At 54.8% G+C, this 19,097-nt stretch overlaps 1 protein-coding gene across 1 annotated transcript; it reads left to right on the forward strand.

Annotated features, from left to right (window-relative positions):
- The first annotated feature begins 17,902 nt into the window (after positions 1–17,902).
- KCNK9 (potassium two pore domain channel subfamily K member 9) lies at positions 17,903–18,822 on the forward strand. The gene has a single exon (XM_028500767.1). The coding sequence runs from the start codon at positions 17,947–17,949 to the stop codon at positions 18,739–18,741; it is 795 nt and encodes a 264-aa protein (XP_028356568.1). The 5' UTR covers positions 17,903–17,946; the 3' UTR covers positions 18,742–18,822.
- Positions 18,823–19,097: the final 275 nt, after the last annotated feature.

The following is a 19,097-nucleotide window of genomic DNA, read 5'->3' on the forward strand; positions in this document are numbered from 1 at the left end:
AGAGCTGTGTGAGGGACACCGCCTGTCCCCAACTCTGCCCACAGCCTGGCCGCCCCGCCCCCTCTTCCAGGGCTCTGTGTGCCGCAGGGGAATGATCGGATGGTGACCTGAGTCAGGGAGCAGAGCAAGGCTGCCCCTGCCTCCCCGGCCAGTGTCACAGGTGATTCCTGTTCATCCACTGACCACCCCCGTGCCCCAGTCGGCGCCCCCCCCCCCCCCCACAAAGTCCCCGGGAAAACCCTCTTCCAGGGCTCTGTGTGCCGCAGGGGAATGATCGGATGGTGACCTGAGTCAGGGAGCAGAGCAAGGCTGCCCCTGCCTCCCCGGCCAGTGTCACAGGTGATTCCTGTTCATCCACTGACCACCCCCGTCCCCCAGTGGGCGCCCCCCCCCCCACCTACAAAGTCCTCGGTAAAACGCGATTCCCGTGCACACCACGAGAGGCCTGGCATGCCTCGGCCAATTGATATCTGTATCGTCTGCCTTCACCCAAGGATCCCACTGACCCGCGGCGTCAGTCCCGAGGGAATCATACCTGGAAGAGATGCACCAGAGGAGACCTCCCTTGTCTGGCCGTTCGTCATGCCAGGCTTGGTCCCGGGGCTCCAGAAAAAAGTCGGAGGCTGCCCTTGGGGTGTTCCTGCTGCTCTGGGGAGGACAGATGGTCCAGCACGGGTGAGCCGGCCCCTCCAGGCGGTGGGAGGGAGTGGGAAACCTCGAGATACCGGAGAGATGGTGCCGTCCTGCAGGGCTAGTGACGGCGGATGTGCCTCCCCTGCAACCCTCGGGCCGAGGGGAGTGGGGGCTCCGGGGAGGGCACCTGGCAGAGCCCTGGCACCCAGACACCAACGCCTCCTTGCCGAGAGGGTAGGGAAGACATCGATGAGGCAGAGGCTTTGCAAACGTTCGGTCTGTGCGTCTGGACGCCTCCCTTTCTGCGAAGGAGGTCAGGCCCCCTGGGCCGTGACCCTGCAGAGCAGTAGCTGGCTGGGGCTGCCCACATGCTCTCCCCTTCCTCAGGGTCTCCTCCCATTGACCTTTGGGACAAGTCCTGCTCCCTCGGGACTGGCACTTACCCGGTCCCTTGAGGCCACCAGCCTAAGGGAGCCACGAGGCAGGGGCACCTTGGCTCCGCACCGGGTCCCTCCGCTGAGCCATCCCAGCCTGAGGCTGAGGGCCCAGGGGTGAACCGGTAAGCAAGGTGGAGCCGGGGAGGGTGCCGGCCTCCATGGCTGGCAGCACAGCACGTGCAAAGTCCCTGGGCGTAAAGTAGAAGAAAGCAGACTCGTGTGCGCCTGGGACAAGCTCATTTACAACGTTTGCAGGGTGTCTGGGAAACCAAAAGGCAAAAACCACAGGCCAGAAGGGTCCAGGGAGAGGCCCCTGCCCTTAGGGAGGCCAGTGCCGGTGTTTCGTGTCTGTCACCTTCTTTAATGCTCGCAGCAGGCCTTGGGGGAGGCGCGGGTTTACATCGCCTCCAGGACAGACCTGGGCGCAGGGTGCTGGAGCACGTTCCCAGAGTCCCACAGACCAGACGAGCAAGCAGGCCGAGCTGGTGTGGCTCACGCGGGGCTGTTTCCACTCGACCCGGAGACACCTCGGGCTGCCGTTGTGCAAGCGAGGGTCTGGGAGGGCCGTGGTCCGGGCCGTGTGCGCGCGCGTCTACCCGCAGGTGCTGGCTGCAACCTTTTGAAAAGGAGGTGAACAGCGGGTGGTCGTACGGCAGCCGCGCTGGCCCGCATATTAGCTGCGTGTCCTTGCGCAGGTGACTTGGCTGGAATCCTTGAAGCCTCCCCACCCCACGAGGCTCGTGCTGTTATTACTCTCCGTTTTCCGACAAGGGGACCGAGGACAGGGGCTGTGTGCCGAGCACTGCCCCTCGGCTTTTGTAAGCTCACGTGTAACGCACGTTCACTGTTAGTAACTGGAGAAGGAGTGAGGCGCTTGTCGTGTTCCTCAGCTTTATCTTGCTTCTTTTCTATTGCTCTCCGGAGTGTCTCGGGCCCCAGAGGTGCGTGCGTGCGTGTGCGCGCGCGGGCATATGCGTGTGCATATATATCTGTGTACGTCTCTGCGTGCATGTGGTGTGTGTCTACGTGCGCATCTCTGTGTGCCTATGTATATGTGCCTATGTGTGGTGTCTGCATGTGTATCTCTGTGTGCACGTGTATGTGCATAGGTATCTGTGTATGTCTGTGCGTGCAGGCGTGTGTGTGTATTTGCATACACACGCACGGGGGCTGTCAGCATCGTACAGCAGGCTGCACTGTGACGTCACGGCCGTGTCCCGCGCCTCGCCCCACTACATATGGGATGTCCCCAAGGTCACACAGCTAATCATGTCCCGGAGACCAAGTTCTCTCACCTGTGACATGGACACGGCCGTCCCCGCCTGGCCGCCCCTGGCAGATGTGGAAACGGGTACAGAAGGGCTCATCCGGGTCTGCACCCGAGTCGGGGGGAGCCTGTTGGACAGCAGGGTCGGCGATGACGGCCTGTACGTACCTGCCCCTTGAGTGTGGCCCCTGTGCTGGTCGACCCTGACCTCTACAAGCGCTGGTTGTGAGCCGGGGGCGCGGCAAGCACCTCCCCTCACCCCCGGCTGCACGCGAGCCCGGCTCCTTTACCCCGCGCGTCACAGTCACCAGGGACCAGCAGGGCCTCTGCTGTGCACACGGTCATTCAGGAACCCGGGCTCCGGACAGCTGGAGGCTCCGTCCTCCCCGAGGTCCCGAGTCGGCTCCCGGTTCAGGCAGAGCGGCGACGAGGAGGGAGGGAGGGGACACAGGAGAGACCACGAGAGTCCCGAGGCCGGGTTTACGGGCCAGGCCTGGAGCCCTGCAGGAGCCCCGAGGGCCGGGTGGCCCGCCGTGTGCGGGGCAGGAGAGGGCCCACCTCTGGGTGGGCACCGGCGCTCTCGGCTAGAGCCCCCCCGCTTTTGCTGCTGCTTGAGGAAATGAGCCTCTCTCACCACGTGGAGCAGGCCTGCTGCCGTCAGACCCCCGCTGGGTGCCGCGCCGTGCGCGCGACACGAGCTCAGTTCTGACCATCGCCGCGCACTGGGGCCCAGGCCGGTGACATCCCCTGAGGCCGGGCGCTGACCCCCCCTCCCCCAGCTCCGACGGGCCCCTGCTTCCCTTCAGATCCCTCCCTAGTGGTGGGGGGATCCAGGGAGCCGGAGAGAAATGCAGAGTCCCAGGCCCGGACCCCCTGCCCCAGGACCCGCCCTGGATCAAGAGCCCAGGGCGGCGATCCCCGTGAGCATGGGTGGGTTGTCTACCTTTCACCTTCGCTTCAGCTCATCGTGTGTCCCAGAGGCAGAGGCGTTTGCCTTTTAGCATCTTCAGCTGTGGAGGCGGCGTGTCGTTGCCCTCAGCGGCGTGAACCATGCTCCTTTCACCGAGAGGGGAGCCAGGCTTGAAGACAGGCCACCTAGCGCCGTGTCCCTTAGGTCCCTGTGTGCCCAGAGCGCCTTTGGGATCTGGGGGTGAGTGAGGAGAAGAGGGCCTCCCTGGAGGAGGTGACCTTGGAGCCGGGCCCTGAGAGGAGGCAGAAGCTTCCGGGAGGGAAGGGCAGGCCGCACCCGGGGGGCTGGGGGCTTTGGGGAGCTGCCACTCAGAGGCTGAGTACCTTGGCATCCAGGGCGCTCTGTGTCCGGCGCCCGCGGATCTTTCCTCCATGAGTTCGCCTGCTCCCTCCTCCTCCCGCCCTCCAGGCCCTGGAGGAGCGTCTCCACCTCAAACAGAAACAAAGCACGAGGTTAAATAGTTGTGACTTGGTTTTACTTCTTTAAAAGTACAAGTATCAATGATTACCGAATGAGTGGGTATTCTTGGGTATTAAGCCTGTCTTAAAATTGTCTTATTCTACTCAAGACTTTTCGAAAGTCAGCCCGATTTTATATAATTTTTCCTATGAACTTAATTTTTAAATTTAGGTTTGTTTCCCCAGATTTCCTTGCAGTGTTTGTTTCGGGATGGGGGCGCGTTATGGACTGTGGGCAGCGATGGAAGGAGGGTAGAATGGCAGAGGGAGGAGGGTTTTTTTCTTGCAAAGGGCTGGAGGAGACTGAAGGACACCTCTTTCTTCTTCCGTATGTGGCTGGCCGAGAGCAGGGCGTTAGGATGGGCACCAGCTCCGTCCGACTCGGGGGCTTCTCATCCATGCCCCCGAGAGAACACCACTCACTACGCAAAGGGCGTTCCCTCTCCCTGCAGAGCGAATGAGTTAAGGAACGTGAAACGTGCTAGCTCGGTCCCTGGCGACGTGCACGCCCTCCGGAGACGGTGGTCGTGACCACCATCATCTGTTATCACGTTTCGTCAGTGATGCCGTCGGTTGGTGGTGACTGATGAGAAGAAGTTCACCACACGACACACGTCCTCTGTGGAAAAAGATGAATGGCTCTTCCCTGACTCCCTGGTTCTGGATGCTGTCCCAGGGGAACCCAGGGCTGGTGGCCCATGCTGCCGAGTTCCGGCTCTGCAGTTGTCCGTGTGCCCGCCAGAGGGCGCCCTTGCATTTTGGTCGCTGACTGGCGGTCCGAGGCTCTTTAGCAAGTGGGCCTGAAAATACTGAGAGCTGTAGGCTTTAACCATCATTTCAGCCCCTTAAACTCTTTACTGGCCACATTTTATATGACCCTCTTCAAGAGCAAACTTACTTGGCAGATGGAGGGCCTCTAACCTCTTCCAGCAGTGAGGCTCCATGCCTCTGAGGGTCCAAGCTTGAGATATTTGGGGGGCTGGGGTCTGGGTATGCCTTGACCCAGTTCTGCTCCTGATGTCTCTCCTGTTCGGGTCAGAGCCGGGACCCCTGGAAAATGGGAAGCGTTTGGCTTTAAAAATAATGTTTTTTCCTCCCACTTCTTGAGGTACAATAGGCATAATATAAAATTAGCCATTTTCAAGTGTACAGTTCAATGGTATTTAGTGCATAAATAATTTTTGCAAACCACCACTTCAGTCTAGTTCCAGGACATTTCCATCACCCCAAAAGGAAACCCCCGACTCCTCAAGCAGTCGCTGTGTCGTCCCCTCCCCCAGCCCCAGGAACCCCTAATCTGCTTTCTGTTTCTGTAGACTTGCCCATTCTGGATATTTCATATAGATGGAATCATACGGTGTTACCGGTTGTGTCTGGCTTCTTTCTCTTTGAATAATGTTTTCGAGGCTCAGCCACATTGTAATATGTGTCAGAGATTCCTTCCTTTTAAAAACATTTTTTATTGAGATACAATTGAACTATAACATAGTAGTTTCAGGTGTATGACATAACGATTTTATATTTGGTTATATCGTGAAATGATCACCACCATACATCTAGTTAACATCCATCACTACACACAGTTACAGTTTTTTTGCTTGTGGTGAGAACTTTTAAGATCTGTTCTCTTAGCAACTTTCAAATATGCAATAGAGTGTTGCGAACTACGGTCGCTCTGCTGTACGTTACGTCCCCAGGACTTACTTATTTTAGACCTGGAAGTTTGCTCCTTTGACCCCCTGCACCCGTTTTGCCCACTGTCCCCGAGTCCCGCCTCCAGCAGCTGTCAATCTTTTCTCTATGAGCTTGATTTTTTTTGTATGATTCTATACATAAGTGAGATAATACAGTATTTGTCTTTCTCAGACTCATTTTACTTAGCGTAATGTCTATTTGCGTTGTCACAAATGGCAAGATTTCCTTCTCTTTTACGGGAGTAATGTTCCATTGTATACATGCACCAGCTTTTCTTTTTTTTAAATTAATTAGTTTTTTAAATTGGTTTACAGCATTATATGTTTCATGTGTACAGTGTTATATTTCTACTTCTGGACACAGCACAGCACGCTCACCCCTGAAGTTTAGTTTCCATCTGTCCCCACACTGTGGACCCCCTTTACCCATTTCGCCCTCCCCCCCGACCTCCATCACCCTGGTAACCACTACCCTGGTTCTCAGTATCTGTGTGCTTGTTTCCGTTTGGTTCATTCATTCGTTTTTTCTTTTTAAAATTTTTATTGAAGTACAGTTGATTTACAATGTTGTGTTAGTTTCAGGTGTACAGCAAAGTGATTCAGATTATATATATATATATATATATGCATATATATATTCTTTCTTAGATTCTTTTCCATTATAGGTTATTACAAGATACCGAGTATAGTTCCCTGTGCTATACAGTAGGTCCTTGTTGGTAATCTATTTTATATATAGTAGGGTGTATATTTTAATCCCAAATTCTTAATTTATCCCTCCCCTGACACCCCTTCCCCCTTTGGTAACCATAAATTTGTTTTCGGTGTCCGTGAGTCTATTTCTGTTTTGTAAACAGGTTCATTTGTATCGTTGTTTTAGAGTCCACGTATAAGTGATACCATGATATTTGTCTTTGTCTAACTTACTTCACTTCGTATGATCATCTTTAGGTCCATCAGTGTTGCTGAAAACGGTATTATTTCATTCTTTTTTATGGCTGAGTAACATTCCATCGCATCAATACACCACGTCTTCTTTATCCGTTCATCTGTCGACGGGCATTTAGATTGCTTCCATGTCTTGGCTATTGTGAATAGTGCTGCAATGAACATAAGGGTGCATGTAGCTTTTTGAATTACAGTTTTCTCCAGATATGTGCCCAGGAGTGGGATCACTGGGTCATATGGTAGCTCTATTTTTAGTTTTCTGAGGACCCTCCATACTCTTCTCCATAGTGGCTGCACCAATTTACATTCCCACCAACAGTGCAAGAGGGCTCCCTTTTCTCCACACCCTCTCCAGAATTTATTATTTGTAGACTTTTTGATGATAGCCATTTTGACCAGCGTGAGGTGATACTTCGTTGTAATTTTGATTTGCGTTTCTCTGATAATTAGCGATGTTGAGCATCTTTTCATGTGCCTGTTGGCCATCTGTATGTCTTCTTTGGAGAAATGTCTATTTAGATCTTCTGCACATTTTTTGATTGGGTTCTTTTTTTGATATTGAGCCGTATGAGCTGTTTGTGTATTTTGGAAATTAATCCCTTGTTGGTTGAATCATTTGCAAATAGTTTCTCCCATTCCGTAGGTTGTCTTTTCATTTTGTTTATGTTTTCCTTTGCTGTGCAGAAGCTTTTGAGTTTAATTAGGTCCCACACCACATTTTCTTTATCCATTCATCCGTCAGTGGACACTTAGGTTGCTTCCATTCCTTTTTTTTTTTTTTAAGGCTGAATAATATCCCACTGCAGGGATAGACCGCATTTTGCTAATCCATTCATCCACTGATGGACATTTGGGCCGTCTCCACCTTTTGGCTGTTGTGAATAGTGCTGCTATGAACATGCGTGTACGAGTATGTGAACACCTGTTTTAAATTCTTTTGGCTATATAACTAGGAGTGGAGTTTTCAAAGGAAGTATTTTTTGTTACTTTGGTCTGCGCTAAGAGTAGAGAACATTCTTGAGCAAACTGTAAAGCCCTGCCTTTTACTTCCCCGCTGACTTCTGGGTGGTCACCACCATCTGCTGTGGGCGTCATTCTCAGCACCCTCGGGGACGCCTGGGATGCATCTGTGCCCCCATCTGAGGGGGTCTCCTGATGCCAGCCTCCCGAGGTCTTCGTGGGACTAAAGGAGAAGCACACGGGGCTGCCCAGGCTCCGTTCCCTCCTCCGTAAGATAGGGATAACGACACGTGACTGGAGCCCACTGGATCCTCATAACACAAAGGAAACAGGACCCAGGGAGGCGCAGCCCAGAGCTGGGAAGAGGCCCAGCTGGAGTCTGGACCGGGGTTTCTAGGAGCCCACCGTCTCGTCTGCCAGGTGCTCCTGAGCGATAGCGCAGACCGAGCGAGAGACGCAGCGTCCATTTAGCACAAGCGGGGGGAGTGGGCGCCAGGTTGGTTGTTTGTTAGGAGTGGGAAGGCCCCTCAGGCCGAGCGGGCTCTGGCCTCACCTGGTACCCCTCACCCCGGCCTTCCCAGCCCTCCCAGGAAGGGGCTCACCGGGCTCTCCCCAGGGCGTCCTCACATGAGGCCTCCCTCCGGGCAGGAGAGAAAGACCTATCATGAGCTGTTGTTAGAAATCTGCGCCTTGTGAGCTTGCATATTTTTAAAAATATATTTTTAGGTCTTCTTTCCCTCTTAAGACATATCAAAACAGTGAAGCGAGACCAAACGAGAACGTTTCGGGGAATTAATGAGGGAACTGCTCTGTCATTAAATAAAACGCCAAATCTGCCAGGTTTCCTTCCAGGGCTCACAGTGGCAAACTGGTGACTGGGCAAGTCGCCAGGCCTCCAGGCGCCTCTGAGAGGGGCCAGGGCTCAGGCCTTGGACTCCCCGGCCCTGGACAGAAAGCCTCAGGGTTCTCATCTGGGAGATGGGGTCGTGGTCCTGTGGGCTGAGTCCCCTTGGGGATGGACTCCCAAGAGCCACCGGGCCGTGGCTCTGCTTGCTGCTCCGAGCGGGGCAGGCGCGTCTGAGGCCTTTATTTGTGCGTCTGTGAAATGGAACCAGCGGGTGACTCCTGCAGCAGAGACCTCGCTGTGATGGGGGAAGGTGAATGTGGGGTGTGAGGTGGGGCTCGGGGGTGGGGAGCCACGGGCCTGGCTGCCCTCTCACCGCCTCCTCCTGCTCCTCTGCTGCCCCCGCCCTCCCTTTCCTCGAGTCCCTCCTGTCCGCTCCTCCCTCTCCTCCAGTTCTCGAGCATCATGACTTATCCGTTGGACAAACAGATGGTCCGTTTTCTCTCACTGTGTTTGGCCTGTGCCACGTTTTAAAACGTTTCATTAGATACCACTTAGATCCCACATTTCCAATATCCAGTGTTTCCAGCTTCTCTTTCAAAATCAGGACATTGGGTCACCCTGGCCCACAGCCCCGGTCGCTGGGCTTGGGGAGCGGCTTCTCTTTCCGGGGACGTGGGTCTCCAGCCGGCCGCCGGCTGCCCACGGGCCTGGTTGGCCTCACCTGCCCACTTCCCCTCAGACAGACCCAGGGGCCCGTGAGAGAGAGCGCGTGAGGTGCAGGGGCGTGTGCATTGCAAAGTGCTTTGTTATTCATCCCAAACTGCTCTTCGTTATTTGTAGTCATGCTGAGGTGTAGGCCACGTTGAGTGTTAATCCACTGCAATCAGAACACTGGCTGAAGCCAGATTACCGGGACGCACACGGGAGTGCCTGAGAAGGGCTGACTGGAGACTGGGCTCAGACCTGGGGGTGGAACGATAGCCCCCGTTTCTCAGGATAGTCTCCTGCGTGGCTGGGCTCATCCTCATGGTGGTGAAATGACTTCAGAGGCTCCGGACATCACGCCCTGGCCCCTTCAAGTCTGGCAGGAAAGAACAAAAGGCTCATTGGTTCAGGGCTTGGCCGGAGACCCAGTCGGAGCCCACAGGAAGCATCATCCCCTCTCGGGGGCTGAACGGCAGTCCTGCACGTTAGCCCAAGCCCCCGGGGTGGGACCCGGGAGAAATTCAGGTTGGGTTATAACGTGAGAAGGGTGGCTTGACCTGGGGCTGCCACAAGGGATGGCCCTTTCAGATGAAAGAATGAATGCAGAAAAGCTTTGCAGACTGTCGAGAGCTGTGGAACTAACTGGAAGGGATGCCTCGTTCCTCACTCCCCTCTACCGAAGAGAGGAAAGGCTCAGAGTCTAGGTGGCTTTCCCAAGGTCATGGTTGGCGAAGTAGGCGATGGAGCCAGATGTAGTCCCTGGGACTTACTGATTTCCATCCAGGAACCTCTGGAGGACCCTTCCCGCACACCCCCATCCCCACGCCCCACAGGGCCCGTGAATCATTTTCCTTTTTGGTGTCTGCAGACACCTGGGTCTTAATAATCATGCAGAGCCCATGCGGGGGCTGGAGCCGGGCCAGCACGGTTGGAGGACGGATGAGTGGAATGCTTGTTGCAGGCTGAAGTGGGGAGCCAGCCAGAAAGCCCCGGGGGCTGAGGGCAGCCCCCTTCTCCGGCCCCTCTCTCCACAAAGCCACCTTGAGTCATTCTTTAACGGACTTTGTGCCTATTTCAGTTCCTACAGGCACAAAAATCCTTGCGTGTCCTTTATAAATATTTCATTCTCTCCCAGCAGCAAATTTCCTGATGCCCAAATGCCTGGGTGGCCATCTCCTTCCCTGGGCCGGGCGGCCCCTGGGCTGGAAGAGATGCCCATGACCACTGGCACGTGGCCTTGATGGCCGCTTCGGCGCAGTAAGCAGCAGAGTATCCCTGGGAGGTTGGGATCACGGTGAACTTGACTGAAGAGAATGCTGAAGAGAATGAGGAGGCCTGGGCACCCGCGGTCCCTAAGGGGCGTGGTCAGGGCTCCACCCCAGGTTGTCCTGATGCCAGGGGCCAGCCTTGCCCCGCCCGCTGAAGTGTCCTGGAGGGGAATGCAAAGCTGGGCTGGTCGTTTCTGGCAGAGGGATAAGGGCTGGCTTCAGGCAGGGGCGCTCCACAGTGGGGGAAGCTTTGCCAACTGTGAAGTGCTGTGAGGGTCTGGAAAGGGCTTTTACGGCCAACTGTTTATAGGCCTAGATTCCCAGGGAAAAGGAGGGAGCCATGGACAGTCCCGGAGTGTCAGGAGTGGAGGGGAGTGCAAAGCTGGTTGTGGTCGTTTCTGGCAGAGGGATAAGGGCTGGCTTCAGGCAGGGGCGCTCCACAGTGGGGGAAGCTTTGCCAACTGTGAAGTGCTGTGAGGGTCTGGAAAGGGCTTTTACGGCCAACTGTTTATAGGCCTAGATTCCCAGGGAAAAGGAGGGAGCCATGGACAGTCCCGGAGTGTCAGGAGTGAGGCTGGTCTACGACCCACACGGCCCAGTTGCCTTATTTACTTCTCACAGCGAGGACAGCCCGCGGGACACTCGTGACATCTTAATGAAATGCTGCCCAGGGCAGGAGCCCAGCTCCTTGTCAGCTTCTGGGAAATCTAGTAGGAGCTGGGGGAGCACAGGGGGTCTTGCAAGGGAGCGCTGCCTTGTAGCTGGCTCTTTGGGGAGCCCCCACCCCAATAGAAATGATTAGTTGTATTACCCTCCTTCCCTGCCTCATTCCCCTCCGGGAAGACAGAGCCTATTTATTTGCTTTACTCGTTAGCCAGCTGCAGCCCAGAGATGCAGGCCTCTTCTCTGCAAAAGCCTCTCCCAGGACAGATCAAAGAGACCCAACTAAGTATATCAAAGGGGCCATGAAAATCGGGCTGGATGATGCAGTGTCTTGGGCAAAGCTGCCCTCAGCCGTGCTGGGCTTGGGGATGGGCCAGGACCTCCAGGCAGGCCTGGGAGACGGAGGCCATATGCATGGTGATGCTGCCCTCTAAACTCTGAGTGCCTGTTCCGTGCTGGGCTCTGGGGTCCACAGGGGTGGGCTCTGCCCTCCTGGGAGCTCAGAGTCTGGCAAGAAGGCAGGGGAAGGAGGGAGAGGTGACCTCCAAATGTCATCTCACTGGGGGGGGGGGTAGGGCTTCAACGTATGAATTTGTGGGGGACAGACATTTAGTCCATAGCAGGGACCTGGTGACCTGATAAGAGGTCAATTCCCATTGCATCTCTGTCTGTTTCTGCTCCCTGTCCTTGGTCCCATTTCACAGATGAGGAAACCGAGGTGTCTTTCTAGGATGCTCAGGAGTCCAGATCAGCTTTTCAAGGTGGGGCTTGTTATTTGAACAGTTCTATCCCCCTTTGGGATTTGTAGGTTAGGAAGCCCATGCTGGCCTGTGGTGTGGAGCTGGGCTCTGCAGCCCTTTCTGGGTGGGGAGGTCGGCCGGGCGAAGTGGAGGTTCTGTGCTAGGCTGACTTTGTGCAGATTCACCTTAACAAACAGCCTTGCAGCTCTTCGAATGCTCCATCCCTACGCGTGGGTGCACGTGCACGGGCTGGGATGTGGGGCTGGGCCTGCGGTCTTCCTTTCCGGTCTGCTAAACCTCCTTCACTGCATATGTCCACCTGCCCTGCCCTTAGCACTCCTGGTGGGGAGGCCAGGGTCCTGGGCTCAGGCGCTAAGCAGAAGCCCATATGTCCACCTGCCTCTGCCCTTAGCCTGGTCCTGGGCCCTGCCACCTGCTGACACAGAGAACCCTGGCCCAGGGAGCACAGTGTTGGAGACGCAGCCGCCGTGTGGGCACACGGAGGGTGGCTTTACGGAGGGTGGCTTTTCAGGCTGTCACCGCAGTCGCCATCCATGTCAGTGGTCCCCATGGCTGGCCTCACACCCAGGGGCCTGGCCCCTTGTAGCCACCTGAGCAGCCCATCGGGGCCACGAGCAAGTCTGAGTCTCTGGCTCTGCACACGTGGAAAAGTCAGCAGAAAGGAGGCGGCAGGGCTGGGGGCAGAAGGACAGTGTGAGTCACTGTGTCCCGTGTGTAGGGAGCTTCGCATCTGGTGGCTGGTGGTCTTCACGTTCCCCAGCGTGTGGAGGTCTGGATGACGGTCATGTTGGTCACTGCTGGGCTCCTGCGGGGCTGGGGAAGGATGACCCTGTCTCTTGCAGAGTGGCCGTGAGCTGGTCTGATCTCCCCTTTCCAGCCTCGTTTCTCACATCTGTCCAGGGAACTGAAGAACTCTGCTGAGGTCACAGAACAGCAGCCCAGAGGTTTCAGCATATCTTCTGCACCCCAAGCACACCTCCTGAGCCCCGTATAAATCAGTTGTAGATGTCTCTGCCAAAAGGATGAATCGTTTATGACGATGGAAGGACGAGCAGTATGGTCCTAGGTGGGATTCCTGAGGTTTTGTCGGTGGAGGAGGAACTGGCTCCCAGTGCCTGGGAAGATGGGGGGCAGGGGAGCCCAGGATCTTAAAGGGAAAACCCGGACAGAGCTGTGGCTCTGAGCTCAAGGGACTGGTCCTCACAGGTGGGGTGGGAGGCAACCCAGGAGAACAGGCACCAGCCTGGGAGTCCTCGGTGGCATTGCGACACCCATGCCCTCCACCTAAGGTCCCCTTGTCCAGGCGCTGGGTGGGGCTCTGAGCACAGGCTGGCTGTTGCCCCTCTGGAGATCTCGGGGGAGGATGAAAAGCCCCCGTGGATCCACTGTGCCAGGCACAGGTCATGGTGCATAGTCAAGGCTCTGGATGAGTCTCAGTGGATAACGTATGAGTAGATGCATAAATCCGGCTCCCAGCCCAGGAAGGCCAGGCTGCCTTCATTCACTCACAGATTTAAAAAAAAAAAAAAAACACACAACAACAACCCACAGTCTTCTAGGATCTGAGTTGTCACACAGGTTCTCTGAGAGCATTGAAGATTTGTAGCTTGTTCTCCTCTTTATAACAGGCTCTCTATCCTGTTCCATTGATCTATATTTCTGTTTTTGTGTCAGTACCATACTGTTTTGATTACTGTAGCTTTGTAGTATAGTCTGAAGTCAGGAAGCCTGATTCCTCCGGCTCCGTTTTTCTTTCTCAGTATTGCTTTGGCTATTCGGGGTCTTTTGTGTTTGTATACAAATTAAAATTTTTTTGTGTGCTAGTTCTCTAAAAATTACCATTGGTAATTTGACAGAGATTGCACTGAATCTATATCTTTCCATCTGTTTGTGTCGTCTTCAGTTTCTTTCACCAGCATCTTATAGTCTTCAGAGTGTAGTAGGTCTTTTGCCTCCTTAGGTAGGTTTATTCCTAGGTATTTTATTCTCTTTGATGTGCTGGTCACTGGGGCTGTTTCCTTAATTTCTCTTTCTGATCTTTTGTTGTTATAGAAATACAACAGATTTCTGTATATTAATTCCATTCTCCTCTTGGGAAGGAGAAGCTGTCTTCTCTCGTGTGTCTGGCGTATGTGTATTTTGTATGTTCTCCACTGCACATACCTGTTATCTGTAGATATCATGGATGCCATTGAGCTATGGGTACGTACACTCCCTGCAGCCTGTGCATACATGTGGTGCACACATCCTGTGTCTTGAGTGCACTTTCCGTGCACACGCACGTTCTGCACAAAGTGTGTGACTCTGGGGGTGCGGTGGGTATACCGTAGATGCTTTGTGTGTTGGTCTAATACATATATGGTATGTGGCTTTTGCCCACGTTTCACATCCACGTGCAGTTACTCTACCCAACACGTCCATCTTTCACAAAGTTCCAAGCGTATATATACCATGTGTGTTTGTATAAAGCATCCAGGCTATGTCTGTGTGTTCCATTGATACTTTATGAATATTCTATATGTAGACTTGATATGCGTTGACCCGTTTGCATGCAATGCCCACCGTGTTGCATCATAAGGAGACCTGGGAAGCAGATCCAGTGGAGAATACACGGGGTATATCAGCCAGGGTCTTTGCAGGAGGTGGCACTCTCAACTTGAACAGTTAATTAATGGCTATTTATAGTGTGGGAGGGTGGGTAGGTTGGAGGGAAAGCAACGAGGGAAGGTGTGGTAGCCTGGGATGAGCAACGGTGGAGAGCTGTCAGTCATCATGCCTGGGATGTAGCTGCTAGCACTTGTAGAGTTGCTCCATGGCGTGAACCTGCTGGCAGATGTAGCTCATTACCAAGGTCCTCGTCTTCCTCCCTTCCTCTGACCTCCTGCTGGGGCCGTGCCTTGGATGAACTCAGCTGGGCACCAGAGGGCCAAGAACCCCTTGAGGTGGCTTATGCAGGCTTAGCGTCCCCAATGGAGATGGGTGCGTCTAGATGGGGAAACTGAAGATATCTGGCCAGGCCTCCGTCTTCCTGAAAGGCTCTGCAAGTTGGGCAGCTTCTTTCTCGCTGCAGGTGGGAATGGTCCTGTGCCCTGGACCGCTGGGCCCTAGGAGATTTATTCTAGGGCCTGAGCTTTGGAAGGCCCTGAACTTTGGGGGTGTTCCCGGCCCACACTCTCTCGTGCACGCGTCTTGCTAAGGGATGTCATTGCTGACGCACCAGCGAGATATACTGTGGGACGTCAAAACGATGGCGTTCTTTCTGTAGTATGACGGGCCGCGGGAGAATTGACACCACCCCGGGACAGGATACACGGGCATACTGCCATCCAGGCCCGGTGAAGGGACACCGCTTCCGATCATTTTTACTTACAGGAGGGGGGCCTGAGCACCTGGGTTTGAGCCAGCAAATGCTGTGCTGGTTTCCTCCAGTAAATATATCCCATCCGGAACCGTTAGCTAATTTACCACCTTATTAAGTTGCCAGCAATCTACTGTCTTCCAGCATCCATCTGGGTTTTATACCAGCCACACAGGTGAGCTATATGGCAGTGTCACGGGATTCCCACCCCCGAACTTTGTATAAATATAAACCCACTTGTTTACCAAGATGCACTCCATTCTTTCCTGAAGACCTCAGTCTCCATCTGGTGCCATTTCCCTCCAGGCAGAAGAACTTCCTTAGTAATCATTGCTATGCAGAGCAGCAGGAAACAAGTTTTTTAGTCTGAAAGTGGATTTTGCCTTCATCCTTAAAGAATACTTTCCTTGGATAGACAGTTCTGGGTTACGCGGTCTTTTTTTAAAAGCTCTTTAAAGATGTTATCCACTGTTTCCCGGCCCCTGTTGTTTATGATTGGACGTAAGTGCTGTTCAAATAGTTGTTTTCCTGTATGTGATACATGGTTTCTCTCTGGTGCTTTCAAGATCTTCCCCTCTCTGGTGGTCAGCAGCTTGATTCCGATGTGTGGTTTTCGTTGTATTTATCTTGCTTGAGGCTTACCGAGTGTCTTGAATCTGTAAATTTGTCTTCCACCAAATTTGGTTAATTTTGCCTATTATTTCTTCAATTTTTTGTCTCATTCTCTCTTCTAGGACACCTGGCGACACTGTCCTACATGTCTCTGAGGCTCTTAAAATTTAATTTTTGATCTTTACTCGTCTCTTCAGATTGGATCATTTCTACTGATATGCCTGTTGTCCTCTCCTTCTTGCTGTTTCCCTGTTCTGTCCTTTCCGGCCCGACTCCAATGTTGACCTGCCATTTCTCCTCTTTCGTAAGGGCTGTGGGGTTGCCGAGGGGCCAGAGCTCTGCACTGGCTCAGTGGGACTGAGGGCCAGAGAGGATACAAACGTGTGATGTCATCTCTGCCGTGAAAGTGTGGCCGCCGGGGCAGGCAGGACGTGGCACAAGTTCACGCCAGGGGAGAGGCAGGCAGGCTGAACGGAAGTGATGAGTCTCTGGGAGGGAGGCCTGGGCTAGGGCAGTCAGAGTAATCTTCCTGGGGGACGCAGTGGGCGGGGTGCAGGTCTCCCCCGAGTCCTAGGCCCCTGGGCTAGCTGCTCTCTGACCTCAGCAGATCTGCACAACATCCCCATCCTCCCGTGTAGCAGATGAGGAAACCCAGGCTGGGAGAGGTTGTCTGGGGCCCAAGGTAGCGCAGCTGGTTAAATGATCACGAGTGTGTGGCTCAGGGGAGCCTCTTTTGATGGGGCAGGATGTGAGATGTTGGAAGGCCACGTGCCTCCTCCAAGTTCTCAGTGCAAATACTGCCCACGATCCTGGTATTTTTCTGGGCAGTATTGGTCCCGGAACTTGAACTAGTCTTCGGTTTCTTCTGCCATGTTGTGCAGACCCTGTCCTGGCTCTGACATGATCTTTGACCAGCTGGGTGACGCCGGCAGGTAACTTCGCCTTTCCAGCACCGCTGTCCTCGTTTGAACGTGAGGCTATACGGGCTCGGTTTTGCGGTAGTTGATGTAGGGGATCAACGAAGTGATGGTCTGTGCAGCTGCGTGAAGATTTTGCGGTAGTTGATGTAGGGGATCAACGAAGTGATGGTCTGTGCAGCTGCGTGAAGAGTTTCAAAAGCACTTACGCACATGAGGTTCTCTAAGGATTATTCGTTCCCTCGATTCTGAAAAGGCCACATTCACACGGTGGCATACGCTTATTCTGTCCTTCGTTAAAGCGGTATTTTATGGGCTCGGTGTTTCTCCAGGTGTGAGGATACAGCAGGGAACAAAACAGGGAAAGATCTTTGCCCTCGTGGTGTTTATGCTCCACCCTGCAATGACCTCTCTCGATTCAAGACGTGTGCTTTTAAAAAAGCCTCATTCTTGGGATTTGAACCCAGAGCTTTCAGCCACCAACTCTGAAGAAACCAAGCTACCCCAAGCTACCCTGCTATTAAGTAACTGACTCGGTCTCCTTGCCAGTGGTGCCAGATGCATCGTGCCCGTTTTATAGGGTCGTCACGAGGGTAGGAGGAGGCGATGTCGGACCAGGAGTCCACACAGACTGGCTCCCCGATGCCTGAGCTGGGGGCACGGGGGGCCCGGGGCAGAAGGCAAGTTGTCTTGCTCCGTGCTGAGCTTCCTGGCACCACCAGCTGAGAACGTGGAAACCGGGGTTCTTTCTCCCCTGCCCCAGCACGCGCAGAAAGGACCCTAGGGAGTCCGTCATCCCCTCCCACCTGTGCACGCCCCTCTTACCTTCCGTGGCGTCGGCAGCCCCACAGCTCCCAGCGGGGGAGGTGCCGGGACCCACACCTCCTCGGCTGTCCGCCCACCTGTCCGCCCTGCCTGGCCCTGGACCGCGCCTTTATCTCAGAATAGGATCCTGGTGGTCAAAAACAAGCACCACCACCAAAAAACCCAGTTAGCGTTCCTCGACTCTTCACTCTTAATGTTGATCCCTGTCGGGATATTTAACTTTCCCCCTTGGGCTGGCTACTTTTGGAGTTTTCTGCAAAGTATCACGAGTGACTATGCTGCTTTCCTTTGAAAAAACTTTGTGTTACTGGAAGAACAGTGAAGTGACCCCGCCCCCGCCCCCGCCGCAAGCGCCTCTTGTGACCGAATGCCCCAGACCACCTCCTCCCCGCACCCCCACCCCCCCGTCCCCAAACTTCAAAGGGAATTTCTTCACTGAGTCTTCCCCGCTCTTCGCGCCACCCCCGCCCCCAGCTCCCTCCCAGCCGCCGGGCGCCCGCATCCGCACGCACCCCAAGCCTCGCGAGACCCCAGCTGACGCGCTCTCCGTGTGTCCTCTCACCTCCCCCCCCGCAGGTTACGGGCACGCCGCTCCCGGCACGGACGCGGGCAAGGCCTTCTGCATGTTCTACGCGGTGCTCGGCATCCCGCTGACGCTGGTCATGTTCCAGAGCCTGGGCGAGCGGATGAACACGTTCGTGCGCTACCTGCTGAAGCGCATCAAGAGGTGCTGCGGCCTGCGCAGCACGGAGGTGTCCATGGAGAACATGGTGACCGTGGGCTTCTTCTCCTGCATGGGCACGCTGTGCATCGGGGCGGCCGCCTTCTCCCAGTGCGAGGAGTGGAGCTTCTTCCACGCCTACTACTACTGCTTCATCACGCTGACCACCATTGGGTTCGGGGACTTCGTGGCCCTGCAGACCAGGGGCGCCCTGCAGAAGAAGCCGCTCTACGTGGCCTTCAGCTTCATGTACATCCTGGTGGGGCTGACGGTCATCGGCGCCTTCCTCAACCTGGTGGTCCTCAGGTTCCTGACCATGAACAGCGAGGACGAGCGGCGCGACGCCGAGGAGCGGGCGTCCCTGGCCGGCAACCGCAACAGCACGCTCGCCCCCGTGCCCGAGGCGGCGCGGCACGGCCGGCCCCGCTACAAGGCCGACGCGGCGGACCTACAGTCCGTGTGCTCCTGCACCTGCTACCGCCCGCAGGAACACGGCGGCCGCCCGGCGGCACAGCAGAACTCCTTCAGCGCCAAGCTCGCCCCCCACTACTTCCACCCCGTCTCTTACAAGATCGAGGAGATCTCACCAAGCACATTAAAAAACAGCCTCTTCCCGTCCCCGATTAGCTCCATTTCTCCCGGGTTACACAGCTTTACCGACAACCACAGGCTGATGAGACGGCGGAAGTCCATCTAGGGCCTGGGGAGGGAGATACAAACGGAAGTCATCTGTCGTATCTGGCGTTACGTCTCATTGGCCCCCCCCCCCCACGTCTTATTTATTTATTACGGTTACCCGCTATGGTTATGATTACTGTCATCATTTTTTCTCTCTCCCCTTCCTTCTCCCTCGGTTTCATTTCCTCCCCACCTTTCCAGCCAGACAGAGCAAGGCCAAAGGGAAAAAAGAAAGGCCCGTCTTCCTGTGAAACTCGCATCTGAGCATGAAGCATGGATTTCTTCCTTCTTCCCAGCAAAGTATGCCTTACGTTTCTCCCCAGCCCGCCCCGTCCCTGGGGTGGCTTTTTCCCAGCACAGGCGCGAGACCCAGAC

The sequence above is a fragment of the Physeter macrocephalus genome, chromosome 15 (genome assembly GCF_002837175.3).
Source record: "Physeter macrocephalus isolate SW-GA chromosome 15, ASM283717v5, whole genome shotgun sequence".
Taxonomy (NCBI): Eukaryota; Metazoa; Chordata; class Mammalia; order Artiodactyla; family Physeteridae; genus Physeter; species Physeter macrocephalus.

Excerpts from the sequence above, each read along its gene's own strand:
- KCNK9 (XM_028500767.1), top strand. The coding sequence starts at position 17,947 with ATGTTCTACGCGGTGCTCGGCATCCCGCTGACGCTGGTCATGTTCCAG.